This window comes from Lepisosteus platostomus, chromosome 20 (genome assembly GCF_059453375.1).
Source record: "Lepisosteus platostomus isolate fLepPlt1 chromosome 20, fLepPlt1.hap1, whole genome shotgun sequence".
NCBI lineage: Eukaryota > Metazoa > Chordata > Actinopteri > Semionotiformes > Lepisosteidae > Lepisosteus > Lepisosteus platostomus.
Window position 1 is genome coordinate 2,286,687 of NC_142630.1, and position 21,637 is coordinate 2,308,323.

At 40.8% G+C, this 21,637-nt stretch overlaps 1 protein-coding gene and 1 long non-coding RNA gene across 3 annotated transcripts in view; one reads left to right on the plus strand and one right to left on the minus strand.

The window, feature by feature from the left end:
• The window catches only part of LOC148644251 (asc-type amino acid transporter 1-like), a 37,970-nt gene extending 24,781 nt beyond the window's left edge, over positions 1-13,189 (minus strand). Inside the window, exon 1 of the mRNA XM_088613668.1 lies at positions 13,055-13,189. Coding sequence (XP_088469794.1) covers positions 13,055-13,086 — 32 coding nt within the window. The 5' untranslated portion in view covers positions 13,087-13,189. The remainder of the gene's footprint in view (positions 1-13,054) is intronic.
• LOC148644252 (uncharacterized) overlaps positions 13,050-21,637 on the plus strand; it is a 44,798-nt gene continuing 36,210 nt past the window's right edge. The window contains exon 1 of one of the 2 annotated variants that reach the window (XR_015928643.1): positions 13,050-13,188. This is a non-coding gene — a long non-coding RNA (uncharacterized LOC148644252). The remainder of the gene's footprint in view (positions 13,189-21,637) is intronic. The other variant, XR_015928642.1, reaches the window with a different exon arrangement.

Here is a 21,637-nt window from a genome sequence, read left to right on the forward strand (position 1 = left end):
AAATGTTTTAATAATACCAGACTTGTCACGCAAGGAAGTCATGAAAAGTGACATCCAACCTTTTCAAGAAGCACGATCAACAAGACTCATTTATCATCAGAGCTGGTATGCACATAAAGCAGATCATGATCACGCAAGACAAAAAGGAGCCTTTTAAATTAAAAGCGGAGTTTAACTCCTGGTGATTGAGTAGGCTGTTCACACTGAAGTCTCAAGATCAATAAGTGCCTGCATTCAAACATGGGTTGTTCCGTCCTCCCCCGCATGCTGACACAGCTACAGTACCTACTCAAATTTCTTCGACCTACGTAAATTTAACCAACCCAGATCCTGGTTTTTAAACCGTCAACTGAACAATTGTCTTCCATCAACTGGCCAGGTGACCGAGAGAGACAGATCTTTGCCCACAGCTTGCAGGGTAATGTGGTACAGACCAGGCTTGCTAGCTTGTCTGAAGCTGCTGCCCCACGACTGTATGCTCTCTAATTGATACTCAATATACTGTCTTCATAAAACAACGATAAATAAGATGACATTAAGTTGGCAATACCTGCAACGCCTTTTAATTATGATACCCAGCTGAGACCTGGTGAGAGGCTGAAAAATCTCTGCTGGACGGGACCAAACTCTGTAATACACTTCTTCTAACTGAAGAAGCTGTGCTACTGTCGCTCCCACTGCTGGTCATGGACGAGGGGGGACAGCAGTATCCAGATGTTCTCAGATGGCTTAGCAGAGCACACAGCACTTTTGCACCTCTTGACTTTGACTTAATTGGCTTCATTGAACTCCTTGTATTGATTGGTACAATTTCACCATTCCTCCCAGACCTCCAGGAAGTGACGATGATTTTAGATATCTATTGGACTGCAAAGGCTCGAGGCTGAAGCCTGCTCTACACCGAATGACGCTGCTAATTTCAGAAAGAGCAGCAGTGGTGCTGTTGCAGGTTTTAGCCTCACGCTGAGACGCAGCTCAATAGGCAGCATTTTCAAAAAGCGTCCCATATCTAGGGTGAGTCTCCCACTGTCTGTATTGGTGCTTCCTGCAGCAGTATCCCAGCAGAGATCGACCCTTAACAAGAATCAACGGGTTTTCCCCAACTCCTGGGCCGTTGAATCAGGGTTAGGCCTTGGTGGAATAACTGGAGTGACCTCCGATTGGAATCCCACCTTTTGGGACCAGGCAACAGTTACAGTCCAACAGCAGTGCATCTTTCCAAAGAGAAAATAGGCTTTGTTTGTTCTCTTTAGAAAAGAAAAGCAGATTAAATCACAAAATGAGTCCCCTGGACATTGAATAAAAGAAATCATCCCCCCACTCACCCACCCTGCTCCAAGATATTCGATTCTGTTTTAATTCTTTTTAAATTGGTAGGCTTGGCTAAACTGTTGATCCGGGTCCCTCTGGGATTGCTTATTAATTTGCGAAGTGCAGAGGGAGTTACAGATGCTTTGCGCCACCAGGTCACATCCGGCTCAGAGCGAAATCCGAAGAAAGGCCAAGACTCGCAGGGCTTGAGCAGGGTCCAAGGCGCGTTTGAGCAATAACTCAGACCGCCTCTGCCATGTGGTCGCCACACAGGGGACAAGGGTATTATTAGACTGTGCTCCATCCAATGTGTGCACTGCTGCAGCACTGAGGCGATTACGGGCTCACATTAACCAATGTCAGATGCAGGAGATGAGAACACAACAAGAAATTAATTAGGGGAGGCTTGCAGGGGATTTATGGATAGTGTCACTCCAACGCAAACCTGTGATATCGAGAACGCCGCCGTTTCGACAGCGATTGAGTTGTGCGGCATCACTGGGACGCATGAGCTGTTTTTAGTCACGGTTGCTCGCCAAAAGCCTTCATTCGAGTGGGTGTAAAAGAAACCAGAAACAGGAGACGCTCGTCGGGAGCAGTGTGGGGAGGCCGTTTCTCATACCCCTGATCTATTTCCCCCTTGTGAGTTATAGGATGAGCTGGTGAGGGAAACACTGGCTCCTCCAGCTCTGCACTACCCCTGCTGTGCCAGCAGCCGCTGAATTTACAGCACTGTGCTCTGGCACACGAGCCCTCTGTGCCAACTCACTGCAGGGGTCCAAAATCTAATCTCATTTTCCAAAGTGTATGTGTGTGCGAGGGAAGGGGTGGAGATATCCCTTCTTTTTAAAACCAAAGGTTTGTGCAGGAAAATCTAAACAAAAAACAGTAAAAATGGTGGAACATCAGTTATCTACTTAAGGAAGCCTTTGGAAATGTATTTCTTTTAAAATTTGATATAAGTTAAGGAAAAAAAAGTATTGAACAAATTCCAAAATAAGCCTTGAATTTAGTACGCATTCATTTTTTTGGCAAGATGACTGACACAGATAGTAGAAACCAAAGCACTGAAAAGCAATAAAAATATATATCTCCTATTGGAATTACTTGAAAGCTGTCATAAACAATATTGTTTTATACTGCTCCCATTTAATACAGCCTGGAGTGACCTACTTTATGTGCCAGTGCATTACAAAGAGAATTGTAAAAAATAAAACAAAATAGCTTTTCATCTACAGTGGTTGCTGTATGCTCATTACCATTTAATTGGGTCGTCTGAATTTTAAGCAACCATTTACTCACTCTTGTTAACCTATGGGATAAAAATGAAGCAAGAAGATTTGTGATTATACTGATGAAGTTTATTTTAATGAACTGCTTCTATTCTTTAATGATTAACTTGCTGCGAAATGTATGCAGATAAAGATTTAACACACCTTTGTTTACACCGGTCATATAATCCAACCAGTGAAATCTAGACATATACCTGTGCACATGATCATTACCTATATAACTTAATCATTAGGTCTAAACTTTATCCAGAGTTCACACCTCCCATCCACTTTCTAATCACTTCTTCCAATTTAGGGTCACAGGGGAGCCAGGAAGCAACAGACAAAAGGTACATTACACCCTGGACAGGGCACCAGTCACAGCACAGCACAGAGACACAACCATGAAATTTGACACTTGCCAAATTTCCCCATCGGCCTTTATCAATCATGGCCTCCTAACAATCCCCCTCTATGAATTGGCTTCATCACTCTGCTCTCCTCCCCACTGAGAGCTGATGTGTGGGGAGCGTTCTGGCGCACTATGGCTGCCGTCGCATCATCCAGGTGGGGCTGCACATTGGTGGTGGTGGAGGGGAGTCCCCATTACCTGTAAAGGGCTATGAGTGGAGTGTCCAGAAAAAGCGCTATATAACAATTACTATTATTATTATTATCCAGTCGCCCAAGCGGCCAATTTTACACAAGCCAATTCACCTACTAGTTTGTCTTTGGACTGTGGGAGGAAACGCACACAAACACAGGGAGAACACAGAAACTCCACACAGACAGCACCTCAGGAACTGATCTCAGGGCCTCAGTGCTGCTAAATCATTCGCCCATCCTGAAAGTTTTAGAAATATATGTGAGAAAACACCACTATTTTTGTAATTAAGGCATACAAGGTCTATAGAAGATTAATTATATTGTGTTGCACAGGCCTGGTGGTTGATATCTTGTGTCATCTGACATAGAACATTGCCTAAAACAACTACTAGCTTCCTTTTTTGACTTCCATATATTGATGCTTAAAAAAATAAGAATCAAACCAAAATATTGTCTTAAGAGCCATCATAAATATTGTGATGTGGGCGTATTCAAGCTCCACCAGGATTGGAGTGTGGAGCTGATACAAGAGACGAAGAAACACAGAATAAAAAAAAATCTTTATTAGCGTTAGAAGCAAATAAATAAAACACTGGATTAGTAGCCAATAAAAATAAGGAATAAATCCACGTCTAATAGTTCCTTCAGGATCTAATTTCTGGCTACATGCAGGTCCGCTCTTTGCCAATGCAAGCATGTCCTCAGCCCTTGCAATGTCCCCTCTACCGCTGCTACAACAGATAAGGGCCTCCCAGTTTTCTACTGGGGGCAGCTCTGTATATTTGCTTTCAGTTCTCAAAAGGTCGAATGGGAACTGGAACTGGTATCCACCAAGTGCAGGAGTTTCAGAACTGTTCTTATTCAGGGGTGCAGCCTGAGACGTGACCCACAGGACCCCTTGCAGAGGGAAGACGTGCTCATTGTGGCCATCTGATTGAGTGTCATTCCCACTAGTGTCAGTTCATCATCCTCTGACCCACCAGCAAGCTCGGCCAGAGAGGGTGGCGGGACAGTTGAGGAGAGGCTGAGGAAAATTCTGTGTGCCGAAGTTCATCAATCAGCACTGGAGATGTGGAGCCCAGCAGGAATGGAAACCAGCAGAAACAGTGATCCTCCAGGGAGCCACCACCAAAGCCAATCTCCAGAGCGCCAGGGGCCTCCTTCTGTTTACTCCCAACCGCTTGTCCACACAAGGCAGATTCTGACTCGTTCCCCATTCGAGATGATGGAAATCACAGAATGAAGAAGGAATGCTTTGCCGAAAGATCTGATATCAGAAGCAGTGGTCATTAACTTAACTATTTTAGTAGAATATACTAAAAAGGATGTAACCAAAGAATTAAACTTTTGCATTACTGGTCCATCCACACCACACATACTCCTCGTGGAATATATCTTACAGAGGAAGTACAGTGTACAAAAACAGACAACATAAAGTAGTCTTCTTTCACAGGCTGTATCTCGCAGGCAAGCAACACAGACGGAAACACTAACAAAATCAATGTTCAGAGCTATCAATGATTCTCTTGAGCACATTTCCCTTTGGGTGGCACAGTGGCATGGTGTTTAGCATGGCTGCCTTGCAGTGCTGGGGCCCTGGGTTCAAGTCCTGGGGTGCTGTTTGTGTGGAGTTTGTATGTTCTCCTTGTGTTCACATGGGTTTCCTCCCACAGTCCAAAAACACACTGGTAGGTAAACTGGTGTCTAGGAAAAGGGGCCCTGGTGTGTGTGTGTGTGTTTGTGTCTGTGTACCATGTGATGGACTGGTGTCCTTCCTTGTACTGTCTCTTGCTGGGATAGGCTCTGGCTCCCCTGTTACCGTGAATTGGAAGAAATGGTTAGAAAACAGATGGATGCAAATTTCACTTTCTCTAGTTTATACAGTAAATTACATTGACACTGTACAGGAGCTACAAAATGACAATATCTTAGATTGCCCATCTGAATCTGTAACAGACACTGTGACTGTGAGAAGCTAATTGACACAGAGGGTAGTCTGCTGCGAACAGTTATTCTGAGCCGGTGGCAACAGACTGGCAGGGGTCTAATGTTGATGCTGTTGAGGTTAGTCACCACTAGATGGCGGGCTCTACACATTGCAATGGAAGCACTGTCTTTGTAGTGTTCTAGCTCACAAGAGGGTTGCCCAATATGAAATAATTTTAACTACGTCCCATATTGTTCCGATTAAAATGACAGGAGGGTACATCAGCGTTGTAACTATAGACACATCCATTATGCCCTTCACTTATGCATATAAGGGTCTTTTTTATAAGAAAAACTAAGAAAACTGTCTGAAGGTTTTTCTGGCGAATGCAGCACAAGGGGGCGGCACAGTGGCACACTGGTTGGTATTGCTGACTTGCAGCTCGGGGGACCTGGGCTCAGTTTCTGATATGCTGTCTGTGTGGAGTTTGTATGGTCTCCCCATGTGCTTCAGTTTCCTCTCAATGTCCAAAGACATACTGGCAGGTTAATTGGCTCTTAGGAAACCTGTTTGTTTGCCAATGTAAAATGTAATACTAGGATATAGTTGGCCAATATGTGTTATTAAAGGAGCATTGTATTGTCTTAAAGAACATTAACAAACAAGTTTAATACACTGTTGTGCTAAGAGCCACTTAATCAAACTTAATACAACGCCTTTCAATGCGCTGTACTGCCTTTGTCATTATATTTTGTAATATTATCATATCGTACTACAAATAACTTTTTTTAAAATTTTGAACTTAAGGATAACACCCTATGTTAGTGTATCTAAGCTTTCCTTTTTTGTGTGTCCTATTGTATGCAGAGGCCAGGGGTAACATTTGAACACAGCTGAAACAAATACCTGAAGTACTACAGACCATATCTCACTAGAACATGAAAAATATTGGTGCCCTCAATATTTACCTGAAGGTTTGTGTTGCTAAGTTACCAAAGGGCCCGTTTCGCCACTCAGCCATGACCTAAACAATACTGTCAAAAATGTTCTTCAAAAGGACAAGAAAACCAAGCTTGAAAATGGTCTCTACAGTAGGTAATAACTCCACCTCGAAATCAATATCATGCTTTTAAACTGCTTAAGATGAAAGCGAGTGCTTTGAATTATTCACTTTGTTTTCCAATACCAGCAGAGTTCTACATGCCATAGTGCTGGGGCCCTGGGTTCAATTCCAGACCTGGGGTGCTGTCTGATTGCAGTTTGGACTGTACGTTTTCCCCATGTTTGCATGGGTTCCCCCTGGGTTCCTCCCACAGTCCAAAGACATGCCGGTGGGTTAACTGGCTTCTGGGAAGGTTGGCCCGGTGTGAGTTTGTGTGTCCTGACTGGGATAGGCTTTGGCTCCCCCGCGGGCATGAATGAGAAGAAGTGGTTAGAAAATGGATGGATGGAAATCCTCTTGGTCAGGTCAATTTAAATGGTTCACTGCATTAACATAAGCTCAGGAAGAGGTCAAAGTCTAATGCATAAATAATTGCTGGCTGCCCACAGCTCTGCGCATGACTTTTCTAAGCTCATCTCCCTCCACCCCAGCTTCACCTTTGAGAAGTACCGTGAGAGTACCTATCTCTGGCTAGTGCCTCAGCCAGGCTAGTTAACACCAAGGAATTCAGCATGCTAACCCTTTATATCATTTATATCACATACCTTATATCATTAGAATTAGACTGAAATATACAGCAGCTGTGGAGCACTGAGTTCTTATACTTTTTCATTCATATTCTAAATTTACTGGACATTGTTTTGCTTGGAATGCATACATGCATAGCAGCTGCATGCAAGTGCTAGAACTGAACCACCTGAAATAAGAACAGGAGAACAGTCATTTCTGGGTCAAGGCCAAGTCAGCCCATTTGGCTTATTTGGTACTTAGTAGCTCAGTGAATCTAAAATAGTGTAGTTTATTTTCAGGGGATGTGTTACTTCCTTGCACGTTTTCTGTGAGCAAAAGGTATATACAGTACAATCCGTATTGGGATGAATATACAGTATTTACCTGGTTAGTGAAGTGCAATTCTATAGTGACTTGAAAACCTAAGTTCCTCACAATAACAACAGGTCTCAAGGATTATTTTCAGCTGGCAAATATAATGTTTTCCTGAAAATGCAATTGGGAAATAGCTTTCTGTGATTCGATACACACTTTTAAATTGGTGGGAGTGCGGGTGAGTCCTGACTGCTAAGTTTATCTGAGGTTCTGCCTGCTGTAAGTGAGGCTACAAGCTACACATTTTCCTAAACACTACTCTTTCACAATCCTCGCAACTCTCAGTAGGGCTGCAAGTCCATTTTCACTTGTCTAACAGTTAGAAGCAGTTCCAAGTGATTCCACCCTCACAGAAGTTGGGCTCTCTTCCCTGGCAGCTTCCAGGACTAAAGGGACTGTTCTATCTAATTATTGTATTCTATCTGTGTTTAACTTGCATTTGAGTGACAGATTGTGCTTCTTTCCGATAGCTTTTTTTCAGGAAAGAATGAGCACAGAAAGCACGGCAAAAAGTAGCAAAAGGAATTGGTCGAAGAAAAAAAGGGAGAGCTACAGAGAGAATGTACAGTAATTCATGGAACTGCATTAAAAAAACTGGCTGACTGCCTTTTTATAATGGAACAAGATGTATCTAAACTTATCCAGAGCCAAGGTGAAATATAATTTTAAAAGACTGAAAAAGCTGGAATCTAAATTTGAAACTGCTGTGATAATGTGTTTGCACCCATAAAAATATGAAGTGGGGTACAGATCAAACTTACTTAAGGGATAAACATGCTTTTAGATGGATTAGAATACATTTGCTATTACATTATATTTACTAAAACAAAGAAAAAGCACTCTGTGACTGATATACGAGTTATTTTTGGAATGGCTTTGTTAATACAGAGCTTGATGTGAATGTCTTGCTCGGCCAGTTGGATTTTGGTATGGATGATCTTGCAAACTATCATAACTAATGATGCATTGGAAGATTCTCCAGAATAAAGATGCAATGACAGCACTTTGATATTCTCATGGTTAAGGTTCAGTGATCTTTTATGTCAACAGAATCATAACATTTTTTTTTCTTGCTGAGCCTGATCTTAATTGAATAACCTTTTGTCAAGAAGTTTACAGTAACCGAAGTCTATTTGTTTTGGAAAGCATGTTTCTCACAAGAAGGTTGGTGTTTGGATTTCCCTGCTTTGCTTATAGGACGTTACGTGAGTCAGCCCATCCCAGACACTATTGTTATGTGTCCTGTTTGTCAAATGCGAGTCAAAAATTGATGCGTTGATGAAGAGCAGCATAACAAGAGAGAAGCCACAAACCAGACGGACAATAATTACTCTTAATTCCCTGCAAGATCTTCACCATCAGCTAAAATCCCTAAGGGCTTAGTGGGTTTGGAACAAAATGAGGCACTCCTTGCAGACATTTAAAAGTAACAATACTAATTATTACATACAAATCGTGATATACAGCCCAAGCATTTCCAAAGATTTTTGAAGGGCTTTTTGTAATTTACTGCCCTGTAATGATGACCACAATCTCCTGAGTTAAATCTGGGAGTTTAAAATGACCTTACGTCAGTCCTGTCATTTCATTACTTGTAGGAACAAGAGAAAAAATACCATAAATCATAAAACAAACAACTGGTTCTCGATTATTTAAAAGAAGGACATTTTTTGAGCTTCCCTTAATTTGAACATGGGGTTTTGGTGTAGTCATGGTCACTGGCTGCCTCTTGTGGCCAGAGATAATTGTCTCTTGTGAATCTGAAGATGACTTGAAAGGGCTAATGTGCACATTGTGCATTCTCTGGCAGGCTGATCTGTCTCTGGGGACTCTATCAGATGTGGTCATGATGATCTCTCTTAGACACTTACACTTTATTTCCTTGTTCTGACATTTTTGGGGTTTCAAAGAGCTGGGTTCTTTCACTGATATTCTTCCTCCATCTGATTGGGTCAAGGAATGTCCCAACATCTGATATCAGTAATGCTTTTAAAAGCTTCTTCTTTGGTGTGATTGTCTTGGCTAAATTGGAAGTATTCTTTGGAAACGTGGAATCTGACTTCCAGATGATCCAGAAATGATCAAACTAATGAAGGTGATGGAGGATGATTACAGCTTCAAACCCTGTGTCTATCATTCTATTTGATACATCAAATCTTCCTCTTGTGGTCAGAAGTAATTGTCTTTCATGAATCTGAAGGTGACAAGTAAGGCCAGTATGCTATTTCATTGAAGCTCAATGAAATAAATTCAGAAAGGTTCAGAGTCACTTGGGATTAAACAATTTACTGTCCATTAATTAAGTTATCTCCCCTCCATCAGGGAACATGTCTGTTGCGAGATGGACTATAGAACTCAGAAATATTGAAAATAGAGTGCGGGTGTTAACACATCCTTGTTTGTCTCTTGTCCAATCTTCAAAGGGCTTGACCAATTCTCTCATTTTGCTGAATTACAAATCCTACATTGAAATTTAGTTATCTGTGATATTTTTATTTCTAAGCACTGAAACTCAAAATTATTTCAATGTGACATAGTTTTATGTTAGAAATATTCGTAAGAAAAATAAAAAAACTGAAATATGCTGTTTGCAATCCCTGTGTTGCGGATGTCCTAAGTTTACACAGGTGAAATACAATTGCCCTAACGAGGACATAATTGCCTTACAATTGGCCTCTACCTGTGAATCATTAAAATAACTGCCACATTTTCTGGATAAAAACCACACAGCTAAGGGATCATTATCCAGGATGTGAATCTGATGGACAGCTGTGAAAATTAAGACTAAAGAGCATTCCGAAGAAGTTAGCGATAAAGTAAAACAAATGCATAAATTAGCAAAAGGGTACAAAACAATATCCAAATGTTTGGATGTCCCAGTGGGCACTGTTGGTTCAATTATCAGGAATTGGAAGCTACATCAAACCACCCAGAGTCGTCCCTCAAAACTCTCTACACAAACAACAAGGAGACTTGTGAGAGAAGCCATAGAGAGGCAACGATCACTTTGAAGGAGCTACAGAGTTCAGCAGCTGAGAGCGGAGTAAAGGTGCACCAATCAACCATCTCAAGAGCTCTGCATAACACTGGCCTATATGGGAGGGTGGCACAAAATGATATGTGTGGTGCAAATCTAACACCGCCCACACCTCAGAAAACACCATCCCTACAGTGAAGTATGGCGGTGGTGGCATCATGCTGTGGGGCTGTTTTTCCTCAGCGGGGACTGGGCATCTTGTTAAAATAGAAGGAAGAACGGATGGTGCAAAATACAGGGAAATACTGCAAGAGAACCTGTTTCAGTCTGCTAAAAAACTGAAGCCTGGGAGAAAGTTCATCTTTCAGCAGGACAATGATCCCAAACACAAGGCCAAAGTAACACTGGACTGGCTCAAGAACAAAAAGGTGAATGTCCTACAATGGCCCAGTAGAAGCCCTGATCTCAATCCAATTGGGAACCTGTGGCACTATTTGAAAATTGTGGTGCACAAACATCATCCGACTAACCTGAACAACCTAGAGCAAATCTGCCTGGAAGAATGGGCCAGAATCACTCCTTAACAGTGTGCAAAGCTGGTGCATACTCACCCCAAAACACTTAAAGCTTTTATTGCTTCAAAAAGTGGCTCTACAAAATCTTAAAGGGCTTGAATACTTATGCAAACAGCATATTTCAATTTTTAAAAGTTTCTTAAGAATATTGTAGAATAATGCAGGATTTGTAATTCAGTAAAATGAGAGAATTAGTCTGAATACTTTTGCAAGTCACTGTAAATGCAGCATCACAGCTCTTTAACATCCAAATGTCAAGTACGTAAGTAAAACACAAGCAACAGAAAGAAAATTATTTTTTTAAAGGAGTTATTGCTGCAGAACATCAATGACCATTGCATAATGAAGTGGACTTTGGTACTACTGTTCAAAAACACCCTTATGCCATCAAATAGCTCCCTAGTGCCTAGTGACTGTATCCCTGCATGAGGTTTATAAATAAAACTTTATTCCACTTTCTGTCCGAGCAATAAATTTCCATGTGGCTTTTCTTTGGCTTTTCTTTGATAAAATTGGCATTGCTTGATATGTGATTGGCTGTCTTGGCTCAGGAGCTGTAGGGTAAAGTACATAATTTCTAATTTTCCCCAGAGAGTCACAAAAACATGGACCACAGTTCGCAAACAATGCAGATGTGCATTAAGCAAGATGAAGCTGTAAATCAGCCCTTGAGTACAATAAGCATAAGATACGAAGCCGTCATACTTTGTCGGTAGAAATTACAAAAGATTTGGTGCAGTTTCAAGATTTGATATTAGTGTTGTAGAAGATGAACAAAAGAATGGTGTCAATCAAGAGGAGGCCAATTGACCCATCCAGCCTTTCTGGAAGTTAGTAGCTTATTGATCCAAGGATTTCATCCAGCCCTTTCCTGAAAGAAGCTGGGACATGGCTGGGAAGCTTGTTCCACACTAGAGCTCCTTGGCCTCGGTTTAAAATGCACTGATTTCCACCTTTGTCCTCTGATTTATGTTTCACTGTTCACCAGGAAGAGATCCTCTGATTCAGTTTGTCAGTGCCTTTGGGGATTTTGAATCCTTGTATCAGGTCCCTTCATAGTCTTCTCTGTTCAAGACTCAAAGGATTCGGAGTGATTCTACAACGTGGTGGCCAGAATTGTATACAGTATTATTACTGGTACATTTTACAATTTTAACAACGTGCATCCATTTCCTAACCCCAGTTTTCACAGAATGCCTTTGGACTGTGGGGGGAAACCAGAGCACCTGGAGGAAACTTCCATGAACACAGGAAGAACATACAAACTCAACACAGACAGCACCCAGGAGTTGAATCCAGGGCTCCAACACCGTGAGGCAGCAATGCTACTGAGTCACCGTGCCGCACAACACAACACCCCTTGATTTACAATTCTGCACTTTTGACTATATATCAAATATCCTAATTTCTTGCCATTTTTATTGCTGACATTAATACCTACAGTCTTTTTCATAAGTTGCCTCTCCTACCTCAGTGTTTCTAATTTTTTATTTATAGTTTGTTTTTATTATCTGCACGCAACACACTGCAGCTGTCAAAATTAAATGCCATCTGTGACAGGTTTGACCAGTCTTCAATTTTATATCATTCCTACTTCTATGGTTAGCTAACCCTACCAATTTGGCATCAGCTAGAAGCTTAAATAAATATAGTTTGATAACCATCCCAGGATCTATATCATTGATATAAACTGGAAAAAGCAGTGGTACTAGTACAGACCCCTGTGGTACTCCATTAATAGCATCACCATCACAACATTTACGCCTTATCTGCACTCTAGTATCTGTTAATTAACCATGCATTTCCTTGATTGCTTACGACCTATAATTGGACAATTAATCTGTTATTAGGAGTTTTATCAAAAGCCATTTGAAGACCTACATACTACATATCATATGCCCTGTGTGCATCCATTACTGTTGTTACTTGTTCAAAGGACTCTAAATCATTTGTTAGAGAAGACCTAAGTACCTTTTCTAAATCCATGTATTCCCTAGGATATTATTTGTATATACAGTAGGTGACCTTCTAGTTTCGTTATACCCAGGTAGTCCTCGACTTACAACGTATGCGACTTACGACCACTCGCGCTTACGACACCCGTCCCCTTAATCGTATCGTACAGTACTGTATATTATTTTCGTGTCCCGGCGTTTGGTTGTAACGTCTAACATTGATGACATCATCAGCCTGCGCGATACCGTGCTGCCGTATGTTATTGTTTACTCATCCAAGATGCACCTGCTTGCTGCAGGGAGATTTACAGTGAAAAGAAAAGGCAAACTGCGCAGTCTAAATTGGACACATTTTTGAAGAAGCCCAGCACTGCTGTCTACTCACCCCCTGAGGGTGATCCAACTCCTGAAGGACATGATGTTGATCCACCATCACAAGCCTCCTCTTCTGCTTCATCCAATTTAGCTTCATTAAAAATTTCACTCGTGTCCAGTGTGATTCAGCTGACTACATTAACGGTAAGTGCATAGCAGCGCTTTTTTACTCATTTTTCATTATTGACGTTTACTGTGTTCCATTTTATATCTACATTGCATTATTTTACCATGAGTAAAGATTAAAATTAGTGATGTTTTTAAAACAAATCCGTATTACACAATGTAGTATTTATACATGTTAATAATTTACGCATCCATATGGTTCTTGTAGTATCGCGATAAACGCGATCTCGATTTACGAATCCGTATGGTTCGTGTAGTATCGCGATACAGGCGATCGCGATTTTCGACTTACGACGGAATCGACTTAAGACGGGGTGAGCTTCAGAGGACTACTTGGGTAATGTTTGCTTACATAACGTAATGAAATACGAGTCTATAGTTACTTGGGTAAGTATTGTCATCTTTCTTGTGGACTGGCAACATTTTCTGTTCCATAGGTGATACCCCTACCTTGAAGAACATTTGAATAAATGCATCAGTTACTTTGTGAAATCTCTTGTATGAAAGCAGTTTACCCAGTCTTCCCGAGTTGTTCGTTCCAGGGAAGGTATGCCACCCCATTTACATTTCTTATTGTAAAAACCATAATTCATTAAACTAGCTGTAGATTTATAGGTGTAAATTTGTCCTGCATTTCAGTGCAACACCCTTGGAATAGTATTTGAGTACTAATAAAATAGTCTCTTTTATCAGAAATAAGACTAAATGGGACTATTTCCTACCATTAGGAAGAATTTAATCAGACAAACAAATCATATTAATTTACGCTATAAGAGCACAGTATGTTCAACCAATTATCATTTGATATAAAATCTTTTGAAATGTGAATCAAACACTACTACTACAGTATTAATACTACTATAAATAGTATTAGTAGCAACAGTATAATATCACTGTCAGCATTTACCACACTGCAGATTTGAGGTGACCCAGTCCAGAGGGTGATATCTACTTCTAATTGCTAAGAAAACATATTTAGGTGTTTTTCTAGAGCATTTTGAGATTCCTTATCAGGCGGCCATCACAGGATATTGTGGAGTAAGCAGAATGTGTCTTCGGGGGACTAACCTCAGCCAATCAATGCCAATGCAAGGCCTTGACCAGGCTGACACAGCACTGTCCACAGCCTCCTTATCACACAGGGAGGGAGGTGATTGGAGGCTGTAGCCTGTGGCAGCAGTAGCAGATTGCCCAGAGCCAAGCCTGAGAGATAAAGAATCTGGTTTGGCATTTAGAGTGAATATGTGTTACCAAACGAAATTTTGTCCATAAAAGGTACTGATTAATACTGTATTTATTAGTGAATCCAGAGGCTTACAGCATAATACACACAGATTTGTGTTCCTACCAGTTTTCGTTAGGGGGCAGTGTAGAGCAGTGTTCAGGGCTCTGCATCCTCAGCGTTTCTATAGAGCTCTGCAGTCTACCCACCTGAACATATGAGTGCCAATCTTGAAGGTGGTGATCCACATACAGACCAGACATCTACCCAGGATAAATCCACTAACTCTCAGTCCCCTTATCAGGTCTGGCTTGTTGAATCTGGCTTGAGGCTCCAGTGTGGATTTTATTTTTACTACCACTTTCCTTGAGTCAAGATACAATTGATTGATGAATTTGTTGGATTGATGAGCAGAACCAAAGCAAAAACCCAAGAAAAAAGGAATAAAAACATTACAGGGTATTATGGATGAGGTACACTACTTCTTAAAACAATGTAAGTTTTACCAGGTCTAACTGGTTTGGCATTATACCTTACTTGTGATAATAATGGGAGCTTTTACTCACTCAGGGAACTGTTTGAGACTTTGAAGTGGGCTTTTATAATGACTTTCCCATGTATTATTTTTTGTCCTTTTTATTGTACTTTTGTTCCGCTCATTTTCCTGGAACTGGCTGACCGTTGGTTCAGTCAGAGGCAGGAGGACGAGCGAAGCTTCTGGAAAAGTCCCAGTGGACGTCACGCTGTACGCGATGTGAGGGCAGACGAGAGACTGGGGAGAAGCTGTACAGTGTGTTTATTGTGCTGACTGGGCCCGATTTGCCCGTGCCATGGTGTGCTCTGTCCCGTTCGGTCCAGAGCAAGTTCAAATGCAATATATATACAGAGGACCACCCCCTTGTGTGAATTGTGTCTGTTTATAACACAAATACCATCTGGCTTGTCCCGGCGACTGCACTCTGGCAGAGATTCGACTTTGTCAAAATGAATCTGAGCAAAGGGTGTCATTAGGCTGGGGTCCAAGAACAATGGCCCATTTTGACCCGTGTTTATTGCCCTTAAGAACATCCCATTGGTCGGAAATCCTACAACTAGCCTGTCGATTGTGCCAGCAATCTGGAAGCACCTCCATAGCCAAGCATGTATGGTACCATAGACATTTTTGGCATCTGCTCAGCTGGAATTTAGCCCTGCTTTAACCTGAAGTGGCCTTTGGACTAGAATAAACAGTGTTTCACATCTGACAATGCAGTTTTAATATCCTTTAACTCTGCATGTTCATCCTGTGCCAAAGATATGGACAGATCTCGCTCATTCTTCTGTATATCCACCTTCACCCTGACTCTCTCCTGTTCAATCAGTCAGTTCAGTCAGAGTAAGAGTTTAATTTACAAATCTGGAGAGAGCAGGTGAGACCTTTGGTTAAGATTTTTTCTCAATCTATGAATTGGCTACATTACTCTGCTCTCCTCCCCACTGATAGCTGATGTGTGGTGAGCGTTCTGGCGCACTATGGCTGCTGTCGCATCATCCAGGTGGATGCTGCACATTGGTGGTGGTGGAGGGGATCCCCATTACCTGTAAAGGGCTTTGAGTGGAGTGTCCAGAAAAGCGCTATATAAGTGTAAGCAATTATTATTATTATTAATTAAACTCATCAGATTTTCTTCAGTCCAGTTGCTGTTGCAAGCCTGCTCACATTGTATAAATAGGCTGGGACATGTGGTTTCATATCAGGTAGAACTCATCTAAATTCCTGGAAAAATGCAAGAAATAGCCATTTACAAAGAACAATAATGTAAATGAAGGTTATGAACAGTATGTAAGCTATTTATTGCCAGTTAAATATTATAGGTATGCTTTAAAAACTTGCAATAAGTGTAGCATGCTAAAGTGTGAATAGCAAAGCTTTCTGTTAACTTTGAGTTCCATGTCTCAAGAGAAAATATAGTGAAAAGATCAGAACACTTTGGCAACAAAAGAGAATTACATTACACATTTCCAGTTCAGTACTTTGACAATTGTTTGACAATTGGTCTAGTGGACTTAGGAAAGTGCTAATTTAGAAAACAAAACACAGCAAATAGAAAAACATTGTGACAGTGAGAAATGACCGGAGGATTAGCCTCCAATTTTTATTCAGTAAATCTTCATTTCATTCCCTTTCTAACTACAGTCCTACTGCTATCAAATGCAGAACAAATGATCTCAGCTTTCTCTTCCATTGACCTCTGAAAATGAGTTTACATGATGTAATATCACTCAGTATAAAGAGATTTGTTCAAGAGACTGTGGTTAACTCTTGGGGAGACAGGTTTTCACCAAGTTGAACCTTGAGGAAGGGAGACGGTACAGGACTCCCCTACTACATAGATGGCATGAAGGATTGTTCTGCTGGCCTAGGGGAGGCTGGCAGTGGACTTTCATCTTGGCAACATTCAAGGACAGGCCAATTCTCTTTCACAAAGTATTGAAGAAATCCGGCATCACTCTGCAGAGCTCCGAAGAATGTGGTTGATGAAGACGTGGACATGGTCATGGACAAGAGGGAGCTCCCACAGTCAGATTCCTCCTTTTTCTTGTAAACGGTCATGATGGTCACGCTCCTTCCCAGGGAAGTCCTTTTCGTCCTGGATGTGGAAGATGAGCTAGAGAAGTAGTGATTTGTGACAGGTGGCCTGCACGGTCGGCCTCTTAGACTGTCTTTCATGTGACTTCTCTACCCAGTTGCTGTTGTTGAGATCGGTGATCATTTTTTTTTAGCAAAAGCATTCCCCTGCCTACTCTGCCCCTGGGGACTTTTTGGATTCCTCTTTCTCTGGAACCTCCACCTCAGCATTAACCCCAAGAATGAAACTGCCAGGAGCATATTAGAAAATACTGTGGAAGCTGCTGCTGAGAAGAGCATCACTGCTGTGTGTTCTGCATTGCACTCTTCTGTTCAGAACGTCCATTATCTTGCATCAGTACTCTAACACCAGACTCCTAACTTTGTACCCTTGAGCTATTTAAGAGAACAGTCCCAATATCCCACAGAAAGTGATTCAAGACCACATGGAGCATTTTCATTAATTTTTAAATGTGCACCTAACTCTGTGTCTCTATGAGAGCCTATATGTCTCCCTGAGACTGATTTAGATTTTTATTTCTTTCTGCGACAATTACTTTTCTGTCACCGGCCTGTTTTTCTCTTCTGTAAGGCTTGTGCAGTGTTGCTGATGAATCATCTCCTCATACAGTTATAATCCTTTCAAAGATAGTTTGCTGACACAATTGGTTGGCATGACAAATAAACAAGACAGATAAATTGTAAAAACACATAAATAACATCTTCTGTATTTGTCCATTGTAGTGTTTGGAATTTCACTAAATGCTCATTTTTGTTATTGCCAAACATCTGCACTGTGAGAAGTCCTTAAGATGCCTGTGTGTTATTTAAAACATCCCCTCCTTGTGCTACCCTACACTAAAAGCTTGGCTATCACATTGCTGAGAGGGCATATTTATTCTTTGTGCTCACATGCTTCAGTTCAAGAGGACACCCTTGAATCTAATAAAGCAAGACATTGTTCAGATGGTTTGCTTAGCCTTGCCAACTTTTGGAATGCTATTAAACATCAGGCACATTATCATCCCTACTGTTCCTTATAGAGTGACAAGCGTGTCTGGGAGCTGAGTCACAGTTACCACTGGACTGGTAGAACAGCTCATGCAAAACACCCAGCAAACATAAAAATGACACAATTTGTGATTTAAATAGAACAGATTAAATAAATCTGTCACTGAAGGGATATTTAAGGGTAAAACAATAAGGGAACTCTCAAATTACTACAGTCGGTCTTTGCAATACATGGAAACGTGAATCAAAACAGGTGATTTACAGACTTACAGCAACATCAAGCAAAATGTATCAAGCAAATCATAAGCTGGTTTTTACCAAGAGTAAGGACACAGAGCTTGCTTAAAACTTTAAACTGTAAAGGGTGCTTATTTGTCTGTATGCTAACTCATTCACCCCAGGTTATGTTTCACGAGGTCTAGCACTTCCTTTCTCTCACTTCCTGTTTCCTCCAAAACCGCAACCTTGACTACCTCCTTTTACTACATTCCCTGAACCTCAACAACAGCCTCCAATAGCCTAACAACTGTCTCCCTCAAACACGCAGAACTCAAAACATACCGTAACACGGGCCTACCCTGTTAATAACTAACAAGCTCCTGACTGAGCATAAAAACCCGCGTAGGCTCTATTAACTTCACAGTGAATACAAGCTGCTCTAAAAAAGTGAATAGCCCTTGTTTTTTCAGTCCTACCAGCCGTCTACAAAGAAAGTGTTCACAGAACTAAAGGTAGCATCTAAATTGTAAGCTGGCAGATCTCTCTTCCGTGAATTCACATTTGGGAATTTTCATACAGCCTGACATGTGAGCAAAACGATTGCACGGAATCTTCAATATTCAGTTGATGACATCACAGTCTGTCAATCTGTAATAACTCAGTTTGCAGAAGACATGAATAGCTGAAGTGCTTGGTACAACACATAGTGATTAAGCCTTCACATTCTTTACAGTTGATGACTGGGGTTGCTCACCCTATCTGACCTCGATACTGGGAAGGGATTGTTTCTAAACCGAAGCAATTCAGTCAATTGTTGTGACTAAAGCCGATAAGGTATAAGTGAAATTAAAAGAATGGTTCGAGGAAGTTATTGCAGTTGCTTGTTTGATAACTTCAGTCAGTGTTATGCTGCAGTGAAAGTATATACACTGTACTGTTTCTTATAAGAGCCCCTCACATCACAAGACCCTTTTTTTTTCTATGAAACACGAAAGAGGAAGTTTCAGCCACTTCCTAATATAACCAGTAGTATTTTGCTGATTCACATCTGAGCACTGGGGTTTTGTCTCAAAGTTTTCCATCATATGCCATGGTTAAATATAATTAGATCCATTTTGCATACAAGAGTGCACGACAGCTCCTGTTTTAAAAATAACACATTATTGTAAAATGTGTTGGCCTAGACGCATTCTCTTTTAAAAAACACCCTTGTATAAAAGTATGCAATATTTGAAGTCTTTCTTACTGTCTAGAACATTCATCATACCTCGTATACAATATTGTACTGATGAAAAGCAATGTTGACAGTGATGAATGCTTTCTTCTACAATGTGCATGGAGTTTAAATGATGCTTGCAGAAAAGCAAGGCAGTGCTACTAATTGTATTGCATGAATGGCAGCCTTGTGCTTGAGAAAGTCTGAAATGCAGTTGGAATTATTTAAATTGTTGACTACTGCAGCACACCAGTAATGTCTGCATAAATAATTTTTCAAACATGCATCTTAGAAAGAACACGTGCAACTGGAACTGCAATCAAAGTGTAACATTTTATTTTAATGTTTGTATACAGAGGCTTCATCCCTTCATAAAATCTGAGAAGGAGGAAACTGCAATATGTTCTATACAGAGTGCATCATAGCAAGATGAAATGTGTAAGTCTGCAGGAGTAAGCTGAGTGAGGGTAATTAAAAGACAGATGTTCATTCAAGAATCTCATTGAGTGTTTCATCCAGCGGTTACATAATGAAGACTGAAGATAATGGAATATATCTCATTTTCATGTAGTATTTTAAATAATTTAGTCCAGCTAATAACAAGTGCCAAATAGTTCACAACTTTAAAAGAAAATAAAAGTTGACAGCCAATTTCAGATCTCTGATAACATACATCCATCTTCTAACCACTTAATCCATTTCAGGTTCGTGGGGAAGCTGGAGCTTATCCCAGCAAGCAACAGGCACAAGGGGGGATACGCCCCAGGCAGGACACCAGTCCCTCACACACAACGTACTCACAAAAACTCACACACTCGCGCCAGGGCCCATTTTTCCAGCTCCTGCCAGTATGTGTTTGGACAGTGGCAGGAAGCTGGAGCACCTGGAGGAAGCCCAGGTGAACACAGGGAGAACATACAAACTACAAACATCTCTTTAATAACAATAAAATGCTTTAACATTAAAATAAAAAAATATGCAAAGTGGGGGTGCTCCTCAGACGTTAAAAGTCTGGATAATAGCCATTAAACAGTGTCTTTGAAAAGATCATGTTGCATTTCATTTCCACGAAGTGACTTTTCAGTGTAGCTGGAATGCCTTAGCGTGTATTGAATGTGGACCCAATATCTTATCTCTTATCTCCTGAATGCAATGCTTTTTTTTGCTGCTAAACTTATGCTCTCACACAACTAAACAAAGAACAAAAGCCCATAAACATACTGACCCGTCTCTGGAATGTGTGAGAGAATGAGGAGCAATGCAGAAACAGGAGCTCTGATGTTACATTGACTGGATACAGCATGACTGGTGTCTGAATCGGACACACACACTTTCCTGTTGTGTTAATTGAGTGGCAGAGGTTAATACAACTGCTTTGTGTTCATTTGGGATGATGTCAGTACTGGTGATTATCCAACTGAATGAATGACAGAAATGATCAGTCAGGTGGCTTTTTTTTAATACAGACAATTCCTCGTGTCTCTGTGCTCTCTGTGCTTTTATTAGTTCGCTGGTTTTTTTTTTACATTAAGCCGTCCCATGAAAAAGCACATGTTATCTGTTTAAGGCTCCTTTCACAGAAAGGACTCCAGTATTTCACACAGGAGAGTTTATTATTTTACACATTTTCTTCAAGAAAGAGTTGTATGCTTCGAAGCGAAAAACAAAATTGTAATGGGAGTGCATACTGTAGATACTGTTGCTTTCATTATTTATTGGATTTCATCCGGATGGTAGTGCTTCTTATAGTTATTGACACAGACTTAGGCATATTTAATACCTAATAATATGAATTATTTTAAAAAATACTAAAGTAGTGAAACAGCACATGACATTCAGTTGTCCCCTTCGATCTTGTTGACTTCTGTGTTTAAGATTGTGCAAGCTGCCTTTTTTAAATCACTTTCATATCAGACGATGACCTGACTTTAAGGCAGATATTTTCTTTTGCTTTTTTCTATTTATAGTTTCATTGACTGTGGGAATATGTTCTGATCTAATTAAAACTGAAAATGTGTCTTGAAATTACTTGTACGTTCTTTGAGAAATCCTTTCCCCTTGACCCTGGACTGTCCCAGCTTTCTCAGATTTGAACAGTTGATCTACAGTATGTGAGGCAATTAATCAATTATTTGTGACTGTTTCTCCTGAGAGGGGCAGGAGAATGACCATGAGGCTAGTTAAGGCTTAC